Here is a 20,183-nt window from a genome sequence, read left to right on the forward strand (position 1 = left end):
ATGTACCCACCTGTGTCTCCTCCCCCACCCCCATGGTCAGACTCCTGCCAGGCAGGCCGTCATGTCCCTGCCAGGTCCGCGGGGTGGCCCTGGCTGGGAGGATGCGGAGTCCATGGTGTGAAAGCTGCCCACACGGGGTGCCTGAGTCATCCATCCGCAGGAGTAGGCCCTCATTCATGGGGATTTCCACAAGAAGGGAGACCCACTTCCTGCTCACAGGTTGCTTGCTGCCCTGAGAGGTGGGACACACACCTGACACGCCTGCCACACACCTGCGATGTCCAGGGTGCCTTCTTACTTTGTAATCCACTCTCCATTAAAGCCTCATCCCTGCCGGCTCTGGCCTGGCTAACTCATCACGCAGACCTGAGGGCTCAGTTGAGATGTCCCTTCTCTGGGAAGCCTTCTCTGATCCTTCTCTACTTGTCCATCATGGCCTGGCTTTGGGGCCCTGACACGCATCTCTTATATCTGTGCTTTTTATCTTGCACATTTGATGGCACTGTGCTCCTTGTTGGCCTCCCCAGTGGACTGTGCGCCCTTGACGTGCTTCCCAGAGCCTGCACAGAGTAGGTGCTCACCTTGTTTGCTGAATGGAAGCCCACGCCCTCAGTAAGAAGCAGACCCTGGCAAGGGGAGGATGGGGTCTGAGGAGGCCGTTCTGGGCTCTATCTTCACAAAAGGGACAGTGCAGCAGACGTGGGTGGGCCAGTGGGGGTGCAGGGGATAGAGGAGACAGACCTGCAGTGATTATCCTCGACCCCAAATCTGCCAGGGCCTTACACCCTGGGCAGGACATTGAATCACTGTTCAGATGCAAAGGAAGAGAACTGGGCCGGGGTCCAGAGTTTCCAGTCCTGTTTTAAGCCTCGTGTCTTAGAACAGGCTCTTTTCTTCTCTCTGGGTCTTCATTTCCTCAAATGTAAAATGAGGAGCTGCATGAGAAGCCTGCTCCCATCCAGCTCCAGGGTCTTCCCTTTTACAGGAAAGACATGGGCTTGCATTTGAAGGGACTGAGTTCAAGAACCAGGGCTCCATGTACCCTGTGGGTCCTGGGCCAGGTTATTCAGCATCTCTGAGCTGCATTTTCTTCCTCTTTAAAGCAGGAATGATAATCATATCTCTTGGCTTCTTGGTATTAGATGTGCTATCAGGTGGAAGACCCTTACACACTTTAAAACAACATGTAATTGTTGGTTATTATTTAACGTTGTCATTTTCCACCAACACCTAATTAGTTACTCACCAGAGTGTAAGCTCCACAGGGGCCAGAGCTGGCACCTCCCTGTTCACTGCTGTGTTCTTAGGGCCAAGCTTTGAGCCTGGCTTATCTCAGGCCTTCAAAAAATATTTGCTGGACAGAAAAATGGATAAGTGAAGTTTGTTGAATGACTGTATGAATGAACTCCGTTCACTTAGCAACCTGAGGACGTCAGGTTGATGGGCAGAGGGAAAAGGGTGGGGAGGCATAGGAGGAAGGGGGGTGTTCCCTCGGCTGCCCCGCTTTGCTGTGTTGGGGAGGGTGAGTGAAGAAAGGCAGGAGGGGAAATGAGGGAAAAAACAAACTTAGGGCCATAAGACAGGCCATACAATTCTGCTGGATGTCTTGCAGGTGGCCCCACTGTATCAGCCGTCTCCCTGGTCAGGGCCCACCTCCACCTCTCACGGCACTGCCAGCAAATGGGGAAAGGGAGGCGAGAGGAGGGCTGGGCCATGGTGGTTTGTTTACCAATAGCACAGTCCTCCTGGGTCATGACACAGCCAGCAGCATCTGGCCCAGCTAAATATATCTCCTCTGCTGGCCTGGACCACACAGCCAGCCCCTGAAGGCCAGGGACCACCCGCTTGTCCCTCTGGGTTGGGCCCCGGGCCTCCTCCTGACCCCAGAGTTCTGTGTCCCCAGAGAGCCAAAGGCTAATCGGGGCCCAAACCAAATGCAATTGCTGGCTGAACCCAGGAAGATGGTTTCATTTGGATGGTCCCTCTGGGACTTACGGGGAGAAAATCCAAATTTTCCAGCAGTAAGACAACCAAATGGCCCATCTCCCTTCCATGGTGTATTTGCAGTCATTATGAATGTTTAGAAGAATATTTATTACTGTTCAGAAAACATTTTACTCTTTTTGCAGTACTTTCTTAACATTGCTGTATAATGTTAAATGGAAAAAAAGAGATACATAGTATGAATACAATCATGTATTTAAAAAGCATAGAAATATGTCTGGAAGGAATCACTAGGAACTGTCAACACAGTTTGTCTCCCAGGAGGGGAGCTGGGGGCCAGGGGCTGGGATGGAAGGGAGACTTTTTATTCTTATGCCCTTTTGTATGTTTTTGATTTTGAACTGTACAAATAATTACTTATTCATAAATAAGTCAAGTATATAATAAAATGCAGAGCTGCAAAACAAAAGTCCTGAGCACAGAGGCCCTGGATATCCTCTTAGAGGTTAAGAGCACTGATTTGGGTGATGGGCCATGCAGAGAGCTCCCTTTTCTACCCAGAGGAAAAGCTGGCCCGATGCCCAGGTAAACCAGAATACCTGTTCTATAAACCCAGAGCAGATATTGATACTCAGAATCTAATGTGAGGGATGGGAAAAGCCATACCTGCCTGAAAATATCTCCGAATGGTATCTGAATTTCTAGTCTATGCTTTTCCCTGACATTCAGCTTCTCTAAAGTCCCCTTGAAAACATTAAGGTGTTGGGGTGGTGCTGCCTTGTCATCATTTTATCAGGAGAACTGAATTGAAATTGGAAGACAATTGTAAGAAAATTTTCTCTATGGGAAATATCTTACTTTCGTTTGGCTATTGAGTTTTTTCTAAATTTCCCTTAAAAACCTACTTCTTTTATTAAAGCACTTGTAATAATTATATAAAAAATAACACATACTCATAATAGGAAGTTTGGAAAATGCAGAATGGTATGAAGAGTTAAAACTCATTCATAATTCCACCATCCAAGAAAGTTTACTTTCTACTAGTTCTTCTTACTACTCTATTAAAAAACTTACATATATACATAAAAACATAAACCTCATCTATTTTGTGTCCTATTTTTTCCACCTAAGATTGAATTGTAAGCGTTTTTCCTATGTCATCAAATACTCTAAAAGATATGATTTTTAATGGTCACCTAGTTCAACATAGTGATGTACAAAATTTATTTAACCAATTCTATGTCATTTCCATTTGGGTGGTTTCCAATTTTTTTGCTAAATTCTATTATGCTGCCACAAGGCCTTTGTTTTAATTGCATACAAAATGGTCTTAAGCCAAGGAGTTATTGGTGAAACTCAAAAGTTATGAGGAAGGGAGATTCTGACAAGACTCACTCTGGGTTCCTGCTCCATTCCCCTAGGGTTCAAAGCCCTGCCCTACATCACACTTGATTATTCCTGAAAATAGACCCCTAAAAGTAGAGTGGCTGGGCCAAAGGCATGGCCATTTCTAAAATTCCTGACACAGATTGTCAAACTGTTCTACACAAGGCCCTATCCCTTTTCATTCCCACCCTGGAACTGGGTGTGTGAAGCCTAAAGCCCCTTTTAAGAAAAAGTATACAAAATTAAGCACAAAAGTGAAGATTTAGAACAGAAAAAGAAAAATACCTCAAAAATCATAAAATAACATTATTATATATAAATAGGTTGAAACATATGAAATTGCCATATTTGTAGATTAAAAAGCAGTTTCATGCTTTTCAACCTAAGATTTTTCCTCTTAAGTTTTTGGCTCCATCTTCTTTTTTTAATGTCTACGATCCTGTTTATTTGGAAAGTCTATGAAATGTGTGTACACTGTATACTATATATATTTTTAAAATTTTATTTATTTTTGGCTACGCTAGAACTTGGTTGCTGCGCACGAAGTTGCAGCGAGTGGGGGCCACCCTTTAGTTGTGGTGTGGAGTGTAGGCTCTAGGATTCGAGGGCTTCAGTAAGTAGCAGCTTGAGGCCTCAGTAATTGTGGCTCAGGGCTCCAGAGCAGGGGCTCAGCAGCTGCAATGAACAGGCTTAGTTGCTACACAGCATATGGGCTCTCCCCAGACCAGGGATCAGGTTGGAGTCCCCTGTGTTAGCAGGCAGGTTCTTAACCATTGGGCCAATAAGTCAGTTAAGGATCACAGGAGAAGTTCAATTAAGTATCTAACTTTTAAGACAGTAGCGGCACCTTGTCCCCAGACTTTCCTCTTCCTATATTTCTGCAAAGCAGCACTAACCATGTAGATGAGGACAGAGCATGGAGATGGCAGAGAAAAAGGATGAAGAGAAACTTGGACCTTAAATATGTAGTGAAAGTGTTAGTCGCTCAGTTATATCTGACTCTGTGCGACCCCATGGACAGAAGCCCATCAGGCTCCTCTGTCCATGGGATTCTCCAGGCAAGAATACTGGGTCGCTATGCCCTTCTCCAGAGGATCTTCCCAACCCAGGGATCAAACCTGGGTCTCCTGCATTGCAGGCAAATTCTTTACCATCTGATCCCCTGAAGGAAGTCCTGAAATGTGTAGAATATACTTAAATTCTTAAGGGAGAGATATATGGATTTTCCTTTTCATACTGTTCATGGGGTTCTCAAGGCAAGAATACTGAAGTGGTTTGCCAATCCCTTCTCCAGTGGACCACGTTTTGTCAGAACTCTCCACCATGACCCGTCCATCTTGGGTGGCCCTACACGGCATGGCTCATAGTTTCACTGAGTTAGACAAGGCTCTGATCCAAGTGATCAGTGTGGTTAGTTTTCTGTAATTGTGGTTTCCACTCTGTCTGCCCTCTGATGGATAAGGATAAGAGGCTTGTAGAAGCTTCCTAATGGGAGAGACTGACAGTGGGGGAATCTGGGTCTTGCTCTGATGGGCAGGGCCATGCTCAGTAAATATTTAATCCGGTTTCTTTCTGTTGACAGGTGGGGCTGTGTTCCTTCCATGTAGTTTGGCCTGAGGCAAAACAATGGTAGGAGTAATGGCAGTAATGGAGACCTCCTTCAAAAGGATTTATGCCAGGACTGTTGTATTCAGTGCCTCTGACCCCACGGCAGACCACCATGGACCCGTGCCTCTGCCGGAGACTCCTAGACGCTCACAGGCAAGTCTGGCTCAGTCTCTTGTGTGGCCACTGCGCCTTTCTCCTGGGTCCTGGTCTGCACAAGGTTTTGTTTGTGCCCTCCACGAGTCTCTTTTCCCAGTCCTGTGGACATTTTGTAATCAAATCCCACTGGCCTTCAAAGTCAAAATTCCCTGGGAGTTCTCAATCCCTTTGCTGGATCCCCAGGTTGGGAAATCTATTGTGGGCCCTAGAACTTTCATAACAGTGCGAGAACTTCTTTGGTATAATTGTTCTCCAGTTTGTGGGTTGTCTGCTCAGTGACTCTATGGTGGGGTTCACATGCCAAGCCTCCCTCTCTGCTACAGCCAGAGCCTTCATCCCCACTGCAGGTAGTCACTGCTGGCCCGTGGCTCCACAGGAGAGACTCAAACACTCAAAGGCAGGTCTGGCTCAGTCTCCCGTGGGGTCTCTGGGTCCTGGTGCACACAAGATTTTGTTTGAGCCCTCCGAACATCTCTGGTAGGTATGGGGTTTGATTCTAAATGTGATTTCGTCTCTCCTACCATCTTGTTAGGGCTTCTCCTTTGCCCTTGGAAGTGGGGTATCTTTTTTTTTTTGGTGGGATCCAACATTCTCCTGTTGATGGTTGTTCAGCAGTGAGTTGCAATTTTGGAGATCTCACAGATGACCGCACATCCTTCTACTCTGCCATCTTGTGGATTCAAGATCAAACAAGTCCATCCTAAAGGAAATCAGTCCTGAATATTCATTGGAAGGACTGATGCTGAAGCTGAAACTCTAATACTGTGGCCCCCTGATGTGAAGAACCAACTCATTAGAAAAGACCCTGGTGCTGGAAAAGATTGAAGGCAGGAGGAGAAGGGGATGACAGATGATGAGATGGTTGGCATCACTGACGTGATGGACATGAGTTTGAGCAAGCTCCGGGGCTTGGTGATGGACAGGAAAGCCTGGTATGCTGCAGTCCATGGGGTTGCAAAGAGTCAGATAGGACTGAGTGACTGAACTGAACTGAAATGATATGGATTTACATCTTATTTAGAAATTGCATTTCTGGATCTTTCTTATAGATGGTATGCTGCCCTAACCAAAATAGATGATGACATTATTTGCTCAGAGAATTTATGGTCCAGCCCATGGAGAGCTGTAATCGAACAGTCCCTAGGGATGACCAGACTTTTCCCATAAAGGTGAAGCATGGGGGAATGGAGATTAGAGATCAGGTTCAATTACACTGGCCTTTGAGATCACCCAGTTAATTTTTCTTGCTCTGGCTGAACCCTAGTGATAGAATACATTTGTTTGCATTACCTCCAGCTCTTCCTTGGCAGAGCTGTTCCTAGGTGTTTAAGTTAATCAACTTTTTTGGGGGGTTTTTAAAAGAGAGATTAAAAAAATCTACAACCTTTAATGAACTGATTCAAACCAGAACAGCCAACCTAGAATACTGGGTTTATCCAGAACTCATGTACTAGAGCCCAGCAGAAGCCACAGGCATGCACTGAAGCTCAATGTCTTTATTCCCAGGAAACTGGGCAGTTCCTCCTTCAGGATATTTACTTTTCCCTGGTTCAGAAGTTCTGAGCTAGGTTAAATGGCTTCTCACCTCCAGTTTGGAAAAGGTAACTCTGAAAAGGGAGGTAAGTTAGATTTCGGCACAGACACTCAAGGGGCACAGGTTGTGTTCAAAGCAGACTCGAACAGCATACCAGTGTGGCTGCCAGCATGGCTTAGTGTTGGGCACATGGCAGTCTCAGCGAAGGGCACCAGATGTTTCTGTGACCCAGGTCCTCAGGAAGGGTGAAGATATGTTCAGAAGGGTTAAGCTGTGGTATTCAGAAAATCTCTTAAAAAGAGTCCTGTGCGTGCATGCTAGGTTGCTTCAGTTATGTCTGACCTTTTAAGACCCCATAGACTGTAGCCGACCAGACTCCTCTATGGGATTCTCCAGGCAAGAATACTCGAGTGGGATGCCATGCCCTCCTTCAGAGGATCTTTCCAACCCAGGGATTGAACCCTAGCCTCCCTGCGGCTCCTACGCTGTAGGCAGGTTCTTTACCACTGAGCCACCTGGGAAGCCCTAACCGAGATAAATTCTGGTGCTTTAAAGGGTTACACATCAGCTCTCTGAAAGACCAAGCTATTCAGATTCTGCATGACAGGGTTCCTGCTGCCCTTTCCACACCCACGGGCTGAGGACAGACCGAGACCTCTGAAACTGCATGGCCCTTCTAATCCACTGCATCACCCCTCAGCCCCTCACACCCTCCACTGCCCTCCCTCCTCAGACTTTCCCAGGCAAGTGCCTTCATGATGGCAAGGCATGAAGCTGCCTGGCATCTTCTAGGCCCCCTCACCTGGGAAATGTGAAGAAACAGCTCACATGTAAGCCTGATTCAGGGTGGGGTTTAGGGTGGTGGGTGCTGGTGCAGGGTTTGAGATGTTGAGTGTCCCTGGACGTTCTCCCAGAGCGCGGCTCTCAGGAGCAACAGCTGGGCTGGCGGTAGGGGATGGGGTGGGAGGGGGCTTAGAAAGCTCCCCATCATCTCCTGCAGCTGTGACCCTCTATGCCCCTGCTTCCTTTTCCCTTCAGAGGCTGTGCAGTCTGACTTCCAGTCCAGACTAGACTGAGAGGTCACCTCATCCCTTGGCCTAGGCATTCATTCTTGGCCCTTGGATCCCAGGACCTCAAAATCCCAAGGGGCAGGAGAGCAGAGAGGCACAGGCCCTGCAGGGGTGCTCCCTAGAGCCCCCGGGCCTTTGGGGAGACACTCTTCTCTCTCTAAGAGAGAGTCTCATGGTCAGGAATCTGTTTTTCTCTCAGCCAAGGTGCCAAGAACCGAAGACCAGGGACTCAGAACTGTGAAATGTATCCTGAGCTTTGTAATTCCCAATGTCTGGTTCTGCTTTTACCTGCTGTCTTTGTTTTGATGAACAAGAAAACCTTTACTATAAAAGGAAGCAAGATGCTCATTTTTGGCAGCAAGGCAACCCCCTCCAGTATTCTTGCCTGGGAAATCCAAAGGACAGAGGAGCCTGGTGGGCTACAGTCCATGGGGTCGCAAAGAGTTGGACACGACTGAAGCGATTTAGCATGCGTGCACACAACAGGAGAGAACCAAGAGGACACCTCCTGCAGCTGGAGGTAAAGGAGGGTAACTGGGATGAGAATGGGCGGCGACTGAGTCCCAGGACCTGATGCAAGGACAAAACAGGAGCACAGGAATTCAGGGGCCTGGTGATAAGGGAGGCACCCAGCTTCCACAAGGACCCAGGAAGTGGGTCTCAGGCATGTCATCCCTCTTTTCCTTTCCTTCTGCCTCCCCCTACATCCAGCCTTGGGACTTTCCCCTGGGACTGGGATCTCTATAATCCAGCCATGGCACTATTTGCCCCGGACACTTCCAGGATGACAGAAGGGGTTATTCTTTTGAGGGCTGACATAGGTCAAGCTCCTGCCACCCTAGAGTCCTTAGGAACTTCCATGCAGGGACCTCCCCTCCAGGCAGATGCCTCTCTAGCAGCAGCATTTGCTACCATACAGCAAGCACTGGGGTGCAGTTTTAAGACAAGAAGCCCTGTGTTTTCTAGAACAGAGCCTGCTCTCCACAGCCAAGTAGTCTGAAAGCACCATGAAGGTGGCTGGCTGGGACAGCCAGCACCAACCAGGGCTGCCTCCCAAACTGCACGGCTTCACCACACTCTGGCAGACTCAGCAGGAGAGACCTGGCAAATTTCTCCATGCCCCTGAGAATGGCTTAGGAATTAGTTGAGAAAGCTGACTGGATGTAGCTGAAAATAGTGGGCCAGGGATCACAGACTTTCCAGCAATGAAAAAAGCTACAGTTTGGTGATGACTATACAGGAAAGGGCAGCAGCAGATCAGGGACCTTCCTTTATACCTAACATGTTTAAAAGAGGTCTACCCAAGAGAGAAAGGCCATGGAGAATAATCATGAATTGATAGATTTAAAGGCAAAAAAGTGAGAAAACATGTATGAGACCTAATTTTCCTGGAAATGCTAGTTTTTCATTTTCTCAGGTGGATTGAGTAATATAACATAAAATGTATTTCCTGCACAGGGCTTCCTGGCTGGGGTGGGGCACACAAGCAGAGATCAGAGTTTATTCTGACAGGGCTGGAGGGGGTGCCAAGGCCTTGTTATTCCAGGTGTGGTCCAAGGCAAAAGCAGCCATCACCTGAGGCATGTTAGAGATTCGGTTTCAGGTGTCATCCTAGACCTTCTGAAATTGAATATGCACTTCAAGAGGATGCAAGGTGATTCACATGTATATTAAAGTTTGATAAGTATTACTTAAATAATTATCACTTATTAAATGTTCCAGAGGTTTAAAAAACAAAAAACAAAAAAAAAACCAAGCCTTTTTTTCCCTTTAGTTTAACGCCACACAAAATCTTAACCTGGCAGTAAAAGCAGAGCTGCTGTTTAATTTGGAGGGCCCACATCCCTTTTCACCTATCACTCACAAAAGCCCTTGAGGGACATCTGAGGATCTCTAAAACTCCAGGTCCAGGGGGTTTCCAGAGACTCCTGCATGGAGACTGTGCTAGAAAAGCCCAGTGCAGTCTCCACATTTCCAGGGCTGTTCACAGGGACTCACAATCTTAAAATCTACTTACCTAAGGCCCCACAACTGGTTCATGTGGAGAGAGGACTCTAGTGGAAAGGATGGCCTGTGTTCCAGGCCTTCTGGAGGGATGATTCTAGCAGGTAGGATCCCTCAACAGCCCTCTTCTGTGTTTAGGGACTGGTTCTTTGGGTTCATAGGTGAGTTGGGCTCTCACGTGGGAGGCGGACAAGTGTTCATAAAGTGTGCAAGTTGGGGACAGGACTCAAGTTGTTAATGAGTTTGAAGCCTTCACTTTTAAGGTTCAAGCTCCATCTATGAACCCTCAGGTAAGGGAGGGACACGTGAGAGAAACATCAAGGCCATGAGCATCCCTGAATATGACGTTAGCTGCTGCTTCAGGGACTGGATTGAAAATGCGTAACAGGGGAGCATGGCAGTGTGTCTGGAGAGAAAGATGACTGGAGAGCTCTGGTCCAGAACTCACATGCTTTTCAGGAGGAGACTTTATCTAGCCTATCCACATCTGGGCAAAGCTATGTGAGGATGAGTTGTCAGGGCTATAGAGAGGTGACCACCGTTGACCTTGGTGCAGTTTGAACAGTCTTGTCACTGAGGGGCAGGCTAGGTAATGAGAACTGGAGAGGATCCATCCTAGTGGGCTTGTTGACCAGAAGCCACAGTGGTGACGACTACAGGGTATGGCTCATCGGAAAACTGACACAGGTTTGCTCTGTGCAAGGCCATGGTCAAGTTTACCAGCAACAAAACAAGACCCAGCATGTATGACAGTGCTACTTAAGATCAGCAAAAGGAGGAAAAGGCTTACCCTTGTGACCAGGAAGCAGCAGATGCTCAGGAGCCAGCCCGCCCCTATCAAGGGTGTGCAGGGTGAGCCAAGGCCCAGGTGGCCACACAGCCAGCACAAACCCCGATGGATGGTGACACAAGAGTACATCACTGTCTTATGAAGCTCAATCAGAGAAATACTGCTAGCACAGGCTGGAGGGCTCACTCTTCCCAACTGATCAGAGCGCTAAGTTTTCAAAGCCTGGATGTCTCTGGAATCCCTAGTTACGTATTTCACTGTTTTCTTCCACGATTCTTACGACAGCTAACTCTGAGAACAGTGTTCATTTCACAGTTCCTCGGTATTTCTGCCAGCTTAACTGATAGTGGGTACTGGAACTGCAAATGGGGCAGGTTTCTGGGGTTTATATACACATATTTGTATACACGTCACATTTCTAGAAACTGGGACCCTTAAGTTCCTATTAGTTGGGGATTCTATGTATAATACGTTGCCAGGATAACCTCTCACTTGTGGTTTTTGAAGAAAGAATGTGTCAGTTTTTAGACTGCCACTGTGTAAACGCCTAATGGTGGGCCCGGTCAAGCAGCCGACATTAAAGTCCTGGAGGCAAAGTCCAGAGTCGTAAGGAGCCCACACCCCGAGGGCCCTGGCCTGTCAGGCACTTGGTCAAGCCACCCCTCTGATGGCTGGAGGCACACTCCTATGCCCATCAATGCCTACAGGGCACTCCTCGTCCCACTGACCACCTCTCTGATGACAAGAACGATCATGATGTCGGGGTTCTGCTTCCTCTTCATCCTGCCACTCTCCCCCAGGAGCCCTATGATGGCCCCAAGGAGAGGCAGCTGCAAAGACCACAGACACCTCAATTTACATAAAATTATCTCACTCCATTTTATTTAAGATTTTTCTCCAGTTAGTAAAAGAAAGATGTGTCTCTCTTTATACATATGTACAGGTTCAGTTATAAAAATAGACAGCACATTCAAAGAGAAAAAAGGCTTGGCATTTTTCTGATTCCCTCTAAATAGCATCTGTACACAGGAGTCTGGGTTTGGGCAGGGGAATCTTAATGATTTAAATTAAATGATTCCCCTACCACCCCTACTCAAAAAAAAAGTTTAAAAAATCAATCTATCTAAACTCAATTCCGCGATTTTCAGGTGTGCAAATTAGAGGCGGACCCGCCCAGAAGCACCTGCTCCACCAGGGACATCAGGCTGGGGGTAGGCAGAAACACCTCCCATGTGAACACCACCCCTTTACAGCTCCTGAAGGGAAGCGAGCTTGGGCTGGCGGGGCCAGGCTGGGAGGTGGGTGCTGAGCCTGCCCTTGCTCCATCCTCTCCATCTCACTCCACCATCCCTTCCTTTCTCAGTGCAATACAGACAGTGCATACAGCCAAGCAGGGGGCCGAAGGGCAAGGGCGGGGAGACTGTGCATTCAGGAGGGGCAAGGGGAGCCTGCAAGAGGGGCAGTGAGGCTGTCCTGCTGATTGAGGTGGCTCCTGGTCTCTTACTGGCTTCTGGGAGTCCCGGGGTGGGAGCTGCGGCTAGTTGCTGGTGGGACCTGAAGGTTCTCTGATGCGAACCATGCAGGGCAGGAGAGGAAATGCTGGGAAAACAACTGCCTCCACGCCTGCTGCCTCTAGCCTTGTGCCATCCTCACAGCCACCACCTTGTCCTGTATTTGCTGCTCTCAGCCGTAACACTCTGGTGAATGCGTTTGGAGACTTGGGTTGCTCAACTGAGAACGCCAACTACATGATTTCCTCCCTTCCGAGCCCCCCAGGAAATCACAGCCCTAAGAGAAGTCTCCACCATGGAAGGCTCTTCACAGCACTTGCAGAGCCTTCGCAAGGGACATGGCCAGAGCTGAAGAGTGGAATGGGGATGGAGACTATGTGCCTGAGCATCGAGACGGGGTCTCTGTCAGCCCTTCCCCAGTGTGAGGTTTAAGACTTGCCTATAAGGTCCTTTGAGAGGCTGTGGGTCTGATCCCTGTCCTTGGGCCTTTTTCCTACAGGCAACCCCAGAGCATTCCTCTAGAGACATGGATGATCCAAGTGCTCACACCAGCCACCTGCCTGTCTTTCCCTTGCTGCAGCTGGTCCTTGCTGCCCCGTGGCTTGGGATGGAAGATGCTGCACTGGGCAAGCTATCCACAGACCGCCTGCAGGCCAGGGCGTGAGCCCCGGTGTGGCTCAAGGAAGCTGGAGGGCCAGATGGTTACCGTCCTCCCGCGGGGTTGGTGCCTTTGCCCTGTTTGCGGACCAGGGAGTCTGGGGCTAGGCTGCTGGTCAAGTGGAGGCTCTTGGGAGTCCCAGGAAGATTATTTCCTTTGCCTAAAGGGGAGCTCAAGGGAGAAGAGGCGCTTGAAGGTCCAAAGTCAGCAAGGCCAGCAGGCCGAACGAGGGACGTCTGCAGAGGACTGCTGGCAGAGATTCCTGCGGGGAGAGAAAGAGAGGCAAGAAGAGTGTAAGCGCCCATCCCACCTGAACTGCCTCAGCGCCCGACCCTGGTTCCTGGAGTCAGGTCTGGAGATGAGGTTGTGGGGAACCCTGTACCACTTGTTGTTCCTGTCAACTGTTTTTTCCTGTAAGAGAAAACCAATACCTGCCCAGCCCTCTCCACATTACTACATCTACAGGGAGCAGATGTCACCGAGGCACTCAAGAGCAGAGCACACGTTACCCGTTGGGAAGCCAAGGCTACAGCCAAGGCTACAGGAAGAGCTGTGACAGGCAGCTCTGTTCTCTTATGCAGGCCTGCTTCCTTCCTGGGACAGCAACTTCTTAATTTCAGAAGATGTCCTCGACTCTGCAGTCCATCTGACCAGAGGGCACAAGGCTGCCCACTCTATCCTATGTCTACACATGCAGCTCTTGCGTTGCACACAGCCACACTGCTCTCTAAGACCTACTGCTTTTAAGGAGCTGGTTCAAATCTCCTGTACAGCAACTCTTTCTAACATTCCTAAAAAGGAATTCTACATGCTCGGTAGGCAGACTCGTGAATACTCTCACCCACAGTGGAGCTGTAGGCAATGACCGAATCCCTTGCTTTCCATGCCCAGTCACCAAGTACTGCCAATGTTTCTTGTGACACTCTGCCTCCTGCTGCCTCTAGAAGAAAGCCTGATGAGTGTCATGTTTTGCCCCATGTGGGGGTGAAACCCTGCCACGGCAGCCTTAACTGTTGCCAGGACTGCTGTTTCCCAAGGATGTGATGAGCTGGCAAGAAGTTAAGAAACACAGGGCTAGGCTATTATACTTTACAGTTGTTGAACAAAGGAGAAAGGAGGAGAAAGGGGAGGTAAATGAACACTTATTGAGAACTTTCTATTCAATAATGCTTTTACTTGCTGCAACACCCTAAATTTTAAGCATGTGTTCTGAATGGAGAGCAGTGCCCGAATGGCAAGTGCTGCCCTTCTCACCACTCTGACAGCCCATGGTCACACATCTGATGAGCTTCTGCCCATCAGGTCTTTCCAACCTGGACTCCCACAGGCCCTTTGCAGCACAGTCTGACTGACCTGCTTGGTGACCTCTAATATGCCTAGGTCGTTAAACCCTCTGTCACCAGTGGATATCCTTTGTCAACCTTCTCTTTCCTTCTGAGTCTGGAAACTTAGTCATCAAATACATAGTTCTTCCTCCTTCTGATCTACTACAATTAAGGTCTTTCCTCTTCTCTCACTCAGTGCTAACATACTACCTTCTACTGCCGCTAAACACATTCCAGGCATGGCTTCCTTGTCTCATTTTCATTATATATTCAGGTACGGGGTCCATGTGTTATACTCCCATGCACACAGGTGTTGGGTTTTGTGTGTGTGTATGTGTTTTGGCACAGTGTGGCTTGTGGGCTCTTAGTGGGATCTGAACCCAGGCCCTCAGCAGTGACAGCAGAGACCTAACCCCTGGACCACTAGGGAAATCCCTAGAGCAGGTGTTTAATCCTAAGGTGGTGGCTCACAAAGCTGAAAGTTGCTAAGTTGTGTCCGACTCTTTTCGACCCTGTGGACTATGCAGTCCATGAAAGTCTTCAGGCCAGAATACTGGAATGGGTAGCCTTTCCCTTTTCCAAGGATCTTTCCAACCCAGGTCTCCCACATTGCAGGGGGATTCTTTACCAGCTGAGCCAAAAGGGAAGCCCAAGAATATTGGAGTGGGTAACCTACCCCTTCTCCAGCAGATATTCCCAACCCAGGAATCAAACTGGGGTCTCCTGCATTGCAGGCGGATTCTTTACCAACTAAGCTACTGGGTAACTGTTAACTATACTAGTCTGCACTACAGAAATATAATTATTAAAATGTGAGTCTGGGGGAAAAAATCAGTTCTCAAAGCAGGAGAAATGTTTAAGCAACATGGTCAAGAAATTCACCTTTTTGTTTTTCAGTTACTTCCACTCTGAAGGCAGCACTACACTAGGTCACAAGAGCACAGGGAGTGTCAGGACCACTTGGTGCAGAGGCGCGCTCCAACACGGGCTCTGGGCCCAGGGGTCCTGCCTGCTCTACCTGGCAGAATGCTCAGCAGCCCTCCAGCCTAGCCCCAGCCAGAATGGTGCCTCAGTCCCTAGGGCCCCCGCACCTTTAGACACGTTGTACCCGTATGCAGCATAGGCCGCGGCGGAGGCTGCGGCAGCCCCTGCTTTGGCTCCTGCCATGGCGGCAGCACTGCCTGCAGTGGACTTCCGGCTCCGGCCCTTCCCGGCTCCTTTTGCTGTGCTTCCCGAACCTTTAGGGCGGCCTCGGCTTCGGGCTGAATGACCACGTCCTGCGGCTGGCATTTCCTGAATGGAAATCCCTGTGGGAACAAATTGGTCGAGAGGGGAAAGAAAGTCAGTTTCTTATGTGTGACGAGAATGTTCTCCTGGACACAGAAGATGGGTTTTGGGGTATTTTGTTTCAGGACTCCTAGGGAGGTCTATGTCCCAATCTAATGGCTGAGCCACACAGTCACACAGCACTAGTAAGAACTGTGAGTAGCTACAGTGGCCTGACACGTCAAGTTGCTCTTCATTCTCTAAGAGTGGCGCCATTGCTCCTGATTTTTTCTTTGAACTGGGTCGTTACTAAACGAACTCCGGGGGTATGCTACTCGTGATTCACCTGCACAATCCAATGCTCTCCTGCCTTGGGGAATCGACTTTTACTCCCAAGTTGCAAACCTAGAGGGACTCAAGAAATAGCAGCAACACTGGGCCCCATAGAACAAAGAGCGGAAAGGCCCGGAGAAGTTAACTATAACTAAAAACTAGCCAAAATACGGGTGAAATATGAAGAACAGGAATGGCTAGAAAACAAAGAAGTTCGAAATCTTTATGAAGTTCTTATTTTGTTTTCCTTAAGCCTTCTCATTCTCCCTTTCACTTGAATAGGCTAGTAAAACAAAGAGCCTTCAAATGTTTTCTGCTCTACTCCACTCTTCTTTAAAGGAGGCAGAAAATGCCATTATCTGAGAAGGAACCAGGACCTCGCCCAAGTGGCAGGGACAGCTGCATCACTCACCATTCACAGTGTCTGAGACAGAGCCCGTTATGGAAGCGGGAGAGTTGGTGGCTCGGGACTGAGGGGCTGAGGAGGCGGGGTCATCCACAATGACCAGCATGTCGCTGCTGCTCTCATCAGGGGGAATGGAGCCGGTGTGCAGCTCACTGCTGATGGAGATCTAGAGGCGGAAGGGTCATGATCACCACTCCTCTCAGAGCCTTCAGCCCTCGTGCCTCACTGAGGACATACTTCCTAGGCCTCCCCACCATTCCCTCTCCTCCCTGGCATCACTCCTGAGATTCAGACCCCCTACTGTGGCTCTGAAGAAGGCAATTCGCCTTCATTTGCTTTTCTCCTGATGGATTCCTTGTGAAACCCCCTTTACAAGGCAGGCAAATCCCCCAAAAAGCAAAAGCTACCCAGTAAGGACACAGCCCCCATTGCTGCGATGAAGGCATCACTAATAAAAGGAGCCTCACCTCACTGAAAGGGCTGGGCATGGCTGAGTCCACGCTGATGAAGGAGTCGTCCCCATCCGCAGAGAGATTGGAGTTATCAGCTGAGGGAACAAATGGGATCACCAGGTTCATACCCTCCTTTCTCCTTTTGCCATCCAATTCATCTTCTTTTTTCTTCTGGGAACACACAAATCAAGAAATACAGAAAAAAACATGAGGCTAGGCACTGAGAGAAAAGTAGGGTTGGAGAAGAAAGTGATGACAGATATTTGACTCTTTGTAAACGTCTAAGTTTCACTTTATTCAATTAGCATATTATTAAAAAAGAAAAAAAATCCCAAGGAAGGAGGAAAGGAATCACTTAGTACAAGTTTATGCATATTCTACCATAATAATACAGAGCTGAAAGGCCAGTCACACTGAATGGAGCTGCGCCAAACAGAATCCGAACAGGGCGAGGGTCGGTCAGCTTCCAGGGCAGCCTCGCAGCACTTAACAGGCTGAACCAATGCAGCCCCACAAGTGGGAGAGCCCCTGCTCTTAGTTTATTTTTGCACATCTGTTTTCACTCTGCCTTCTTTTTAAATATGCATAAGGGGAATGAAGGTTCTTCTCATACACAAGGAATACTGAAGTGGCTTTTCATTACCTCCTCAATTTACATGAAAATGCTTAAGCACTGAATGACTGAGCTACACCAAACAGTGCTAGAGCCAAGTTCAGCAGGGCTTTGTCACAGGTTAGCGACGTGGAATCAGAGTGTGCTTAGAAAATTCTGGGAATCACATTCATCCACTGAACCTAACAGCATTTGTATCTACATCTATATTAGGGATAATACGGTATGTCTTTGGGGCGTCCCTGGTGGATCAGATGGTAAAGAATCTGCCTGCAATGTAGGAGACCTGGGTTCGATCCTTGCATTGGGAAGATCCCCTGAAGAAGGAAATGGCAACCCACTCCAGTATTCTTGCCTGGGAAATCCCATGGACAGAGGAGCCTGCTGGGCTATGGTCCACGGGTTCGCAGAGTCGGACATGACTTAGGAACTAAACAACAATAAAGACTAGGTTATGATAAGGATTATTGGCACATGTGCAGAGACAGCAAGACAGGAAGAAATGGAGGGGAACTACATCCCATGTTGCAGCTAGGCTGGTGGGCTCAAGCAGGAAATGTCAGAAGGGATACAAAAACAAAAACAAAGCAAAAAACAGCTCAGCCCAAATCCTTGGCACGAATTGGAGAAAGATGAATAGCGTGACAGTGATTTAATTTTCCAGTAGTAGATGATACTAGAAGAATTGCGGCAGAAGGGCTGGATCTAATGACCTCTTAGGTCCTTTTTAAGATTCTGCAGAATCTAATAATCTAACATTCATCTTACTCACATTTGGACTTAAGCTTTTAAAAAAAGTCCCAGCAAAAGGTTTCTACAATTACATGTGACCACAGACCCATATAATATAATTATGTCTGTGTGGGGAGTACAACCCTACCAAGGCTGCATTTCTCCTGCTCGATCGTCAGTCAGGACAGAACTGTTACATAACATACACAGATGGAGCTGGATACCAACCAGCAACCAAGATGACAAGCCTGTATTCTACAGTCTTTTCTGGAGGGACCACTCAGAACCCCCATCAGCCCCAGTCCACCACCCCAACTTGACATACCTTCTCTGCGTACTTTTCCCGCTTGCGCTTGCGTTCTTTAACTCGGTTGGTTTCCTCCTGCTGGCGTTTCTCTTCTTGCCGAAGTCTCACTATCAAGAAAATTTTAAGATCTAATGAAGCACCTGTGGCAATGTTGATACTTATTCTCTGAAACTAAGGTGGGCTTATTCTTTGGATATTATGATTCAAGGTATGACTTCTATCCATTTAAGGCAGGCAGATAACTGGTGGTTTCCTAACTTGGAGAACGAACAGAGTTCCTTGGGTTCTAAACAGTTTTGGGGTTCAGACCATGAGTCAGTCTCATTGTCATGGGCCTTTCCATGCCTTTCCTTTTTCCTTTTCTTTTCAGCCTTTTAATATCTGTGCACTGCACAGATCGAGATGGTTACAGAGTCCTGAAAGGTTTTCAGAAGGTGGTGGCACACGTGAGCACCATAAGAAAGGTGCTTCAGCACGTTTTCTGATGTGATGCTGTCCACGCCTGCAGAAGTTTACAAGGTTAAGTCTGAAACCCACTTTCTGGCTTCTCAAAAGCCAGAAATACTGGGAGACGGGTCTGAATATTACATATGGCAGTGTGCTTTTCCAACTTTTCCATTAATTTCACAAAACTATTTCTCTGGACAGAAGAGAGTAAATTCATTACTGCTGAGGAAATCTAGGAGATAGCCTTCCTGTACACATTTATTTGAAGTCGTATTACTCTTAAAATACACCTATTTCCTTACTCCGTAACATATCCTTGTATGAGCTTTAAAACAAAATATTAACCAAAAAAGTGTTTCTCCTCGAACACAGTCTGGCTTTGTCTACCCTTGGGACATAGTTAAGGGCCCTTTCATTTTCAGATACGTGGAGCCAGAGGAATCATCTCTGTAAGGACAGCGCATTAATAAGAGGTCTAGAGTACGTACATTTCTTTTCCAACTCTTCATCGTCTAGAAGAAGACTAACCACCTCTTTGGGTTTCAAGGTATCTGGTTTGAAGTTTCCACCAGAAATCACCATCCGTTGAATCTAATCCAAAGCAAAAAAAAAAAAAAAAAATCACCGATAGGCATCTGTTCCCTTATGGAAAATATCCAAAAAGAAAGAAACAAGTTTCTCAATCTGTAATTCTGGTGAGGCCCCTGGATTTCCTATTTTTTTTTCATTCATGTGACAGGCTCACCCAGGTCATTTGTGCCAACAGAAAGGACACTGAGAACGTCTTTGCTTGAAACTGTTGATATCTGTAAGATCCAATTATATTGAATCAAGAAGGAAAAGAACCAAAAGTGATAATTTCTTTAGAAACTAGCAAATTAAGCATACAGCTCAGAGGCTGATCACACCGAGAATACTAGGACAGGAACAAAGGCCATTTCTTCTTCCCATGAACGTGAAACTATGTCAAAAATGAGGGCCACAACTGGGGTCTTCAAATGAACGACGGGAGAATACAGGGTGTAGATACCGTTCCAGAAGAAAAGGAGTGAGGAATGGCTAGGCCAGTGCACGCTGCTTTTGTACAGACTTCATTTTATCTTCTAGTCACAAGAAGTTTCAGCGCTTTCATGACCAGGGAAAGCCGAGAGTCTGCGTCTCGGTCAGTCACTGTGGCTGAACTACTTTCTCTGCCAGCACAGTGCCTCCTTTGCCTTCTGCTTACCTCGCTCTTCTCCTTGGCTCGCTGCAGAATGCGTTCTTCAATGGTGCCCTTACAGATGAGTCGGTAGACGGTAACCTGCTTTGTCTGCCCCAAGCGGTGGGCCCTGTCCATGGCCTGCTGGTCTACAGTGGGGTTCCAATCGCTATCGTAAAAAATCACCTGTGCAGGCAGGACAAGAATACAGCAAAGACTGAGGCGCTCTCAGGGCAACACCAGGAATTCTGACGGCAACCCAGCCATTCATCTATTTCAACAGTTTGATACCAGATTTTTTTCTATGATATAAAGATGAAAGATATCTACTCATAAAACCAAGCCATTCCTTCACCTGCTCTGGGTGAAAGACTCTGAGGGTTAGAAAGAGAGTGGCAACAATATTAACACTTAACATCTAGGGCTTACTATTTGCCAATCAT

At 47.7% G+C, this 20,183-nt stretch overlaps 1 protein-coding gene across 2 annotated transcripts in view; it reads right to left on the reverse strand.

Moving 5' to 3' along the window:
- Positions 1 to 11,346: 11,346 nt before the first annotated feature.
- Positions 11,347 to 20,183, reverse strand: part of INO80 (INO80 complex ATPase subunit) — a 121,084-nt gene continuing 112,247 nt past the window's right edge. The window contains exons 30-36 of one of the 2 annotated variants that reach the window (XM_042252297.1): positions 19,768 to 19,926; positions 19,031 to 19,133; positions 18,114 to 18,202; positions 16,459 to 16,611; positions 15,998 to 16,157; positions 15,078 to 15,293; positions 11,347 to 12,923 (exon numbers count right to left, since the gene is read on the reverse strand). In XM_042252297.1, the coding sequence (XP_042108231.1) occupies positions 12,706 to 12,923; positions 15,078 to 15,293; positions 15,998 to 16,157; positions 16,459 to 16,611; positions 18,114 to 18,202; positions 19,031 to 19,133; positions 19,768 to 19,926 (1,098 nt within the window). In that variant the 3' untranslated portion in view covers positions 11,347 to 12,705. Of the gene's footprint in view, positions 12,924 to 15,077; positions 15,294 to 15,997; positions 16,158 to 16,458; positions 16,615 to 18,113; positions 18,203 to 19,030; positions 19,134 to 19,767; positions 19,927 to 20,183 lie in introns of both variants that reach the window. The other variant, XM_004010458.5, reaches the window with a different exon arrangement.

The sequence above is a fragment of the Ovis aries genome, chromosome 7 (genome assembly GCF_016772045.2).
Source record: "Ovis aries strain OAR_USU_Benz2616 breed Rambouillet chromosome 7, ARS-UI_Ramb_v3.0, whole genome shotgun sequence".
Classification (NCBI taxonomy): domain Eukaryota; kingdom Metazoa; phylum Chordata; class Mammalia; order Artiodactyla; family Bovidae; genus Ovis; species Ovis aries.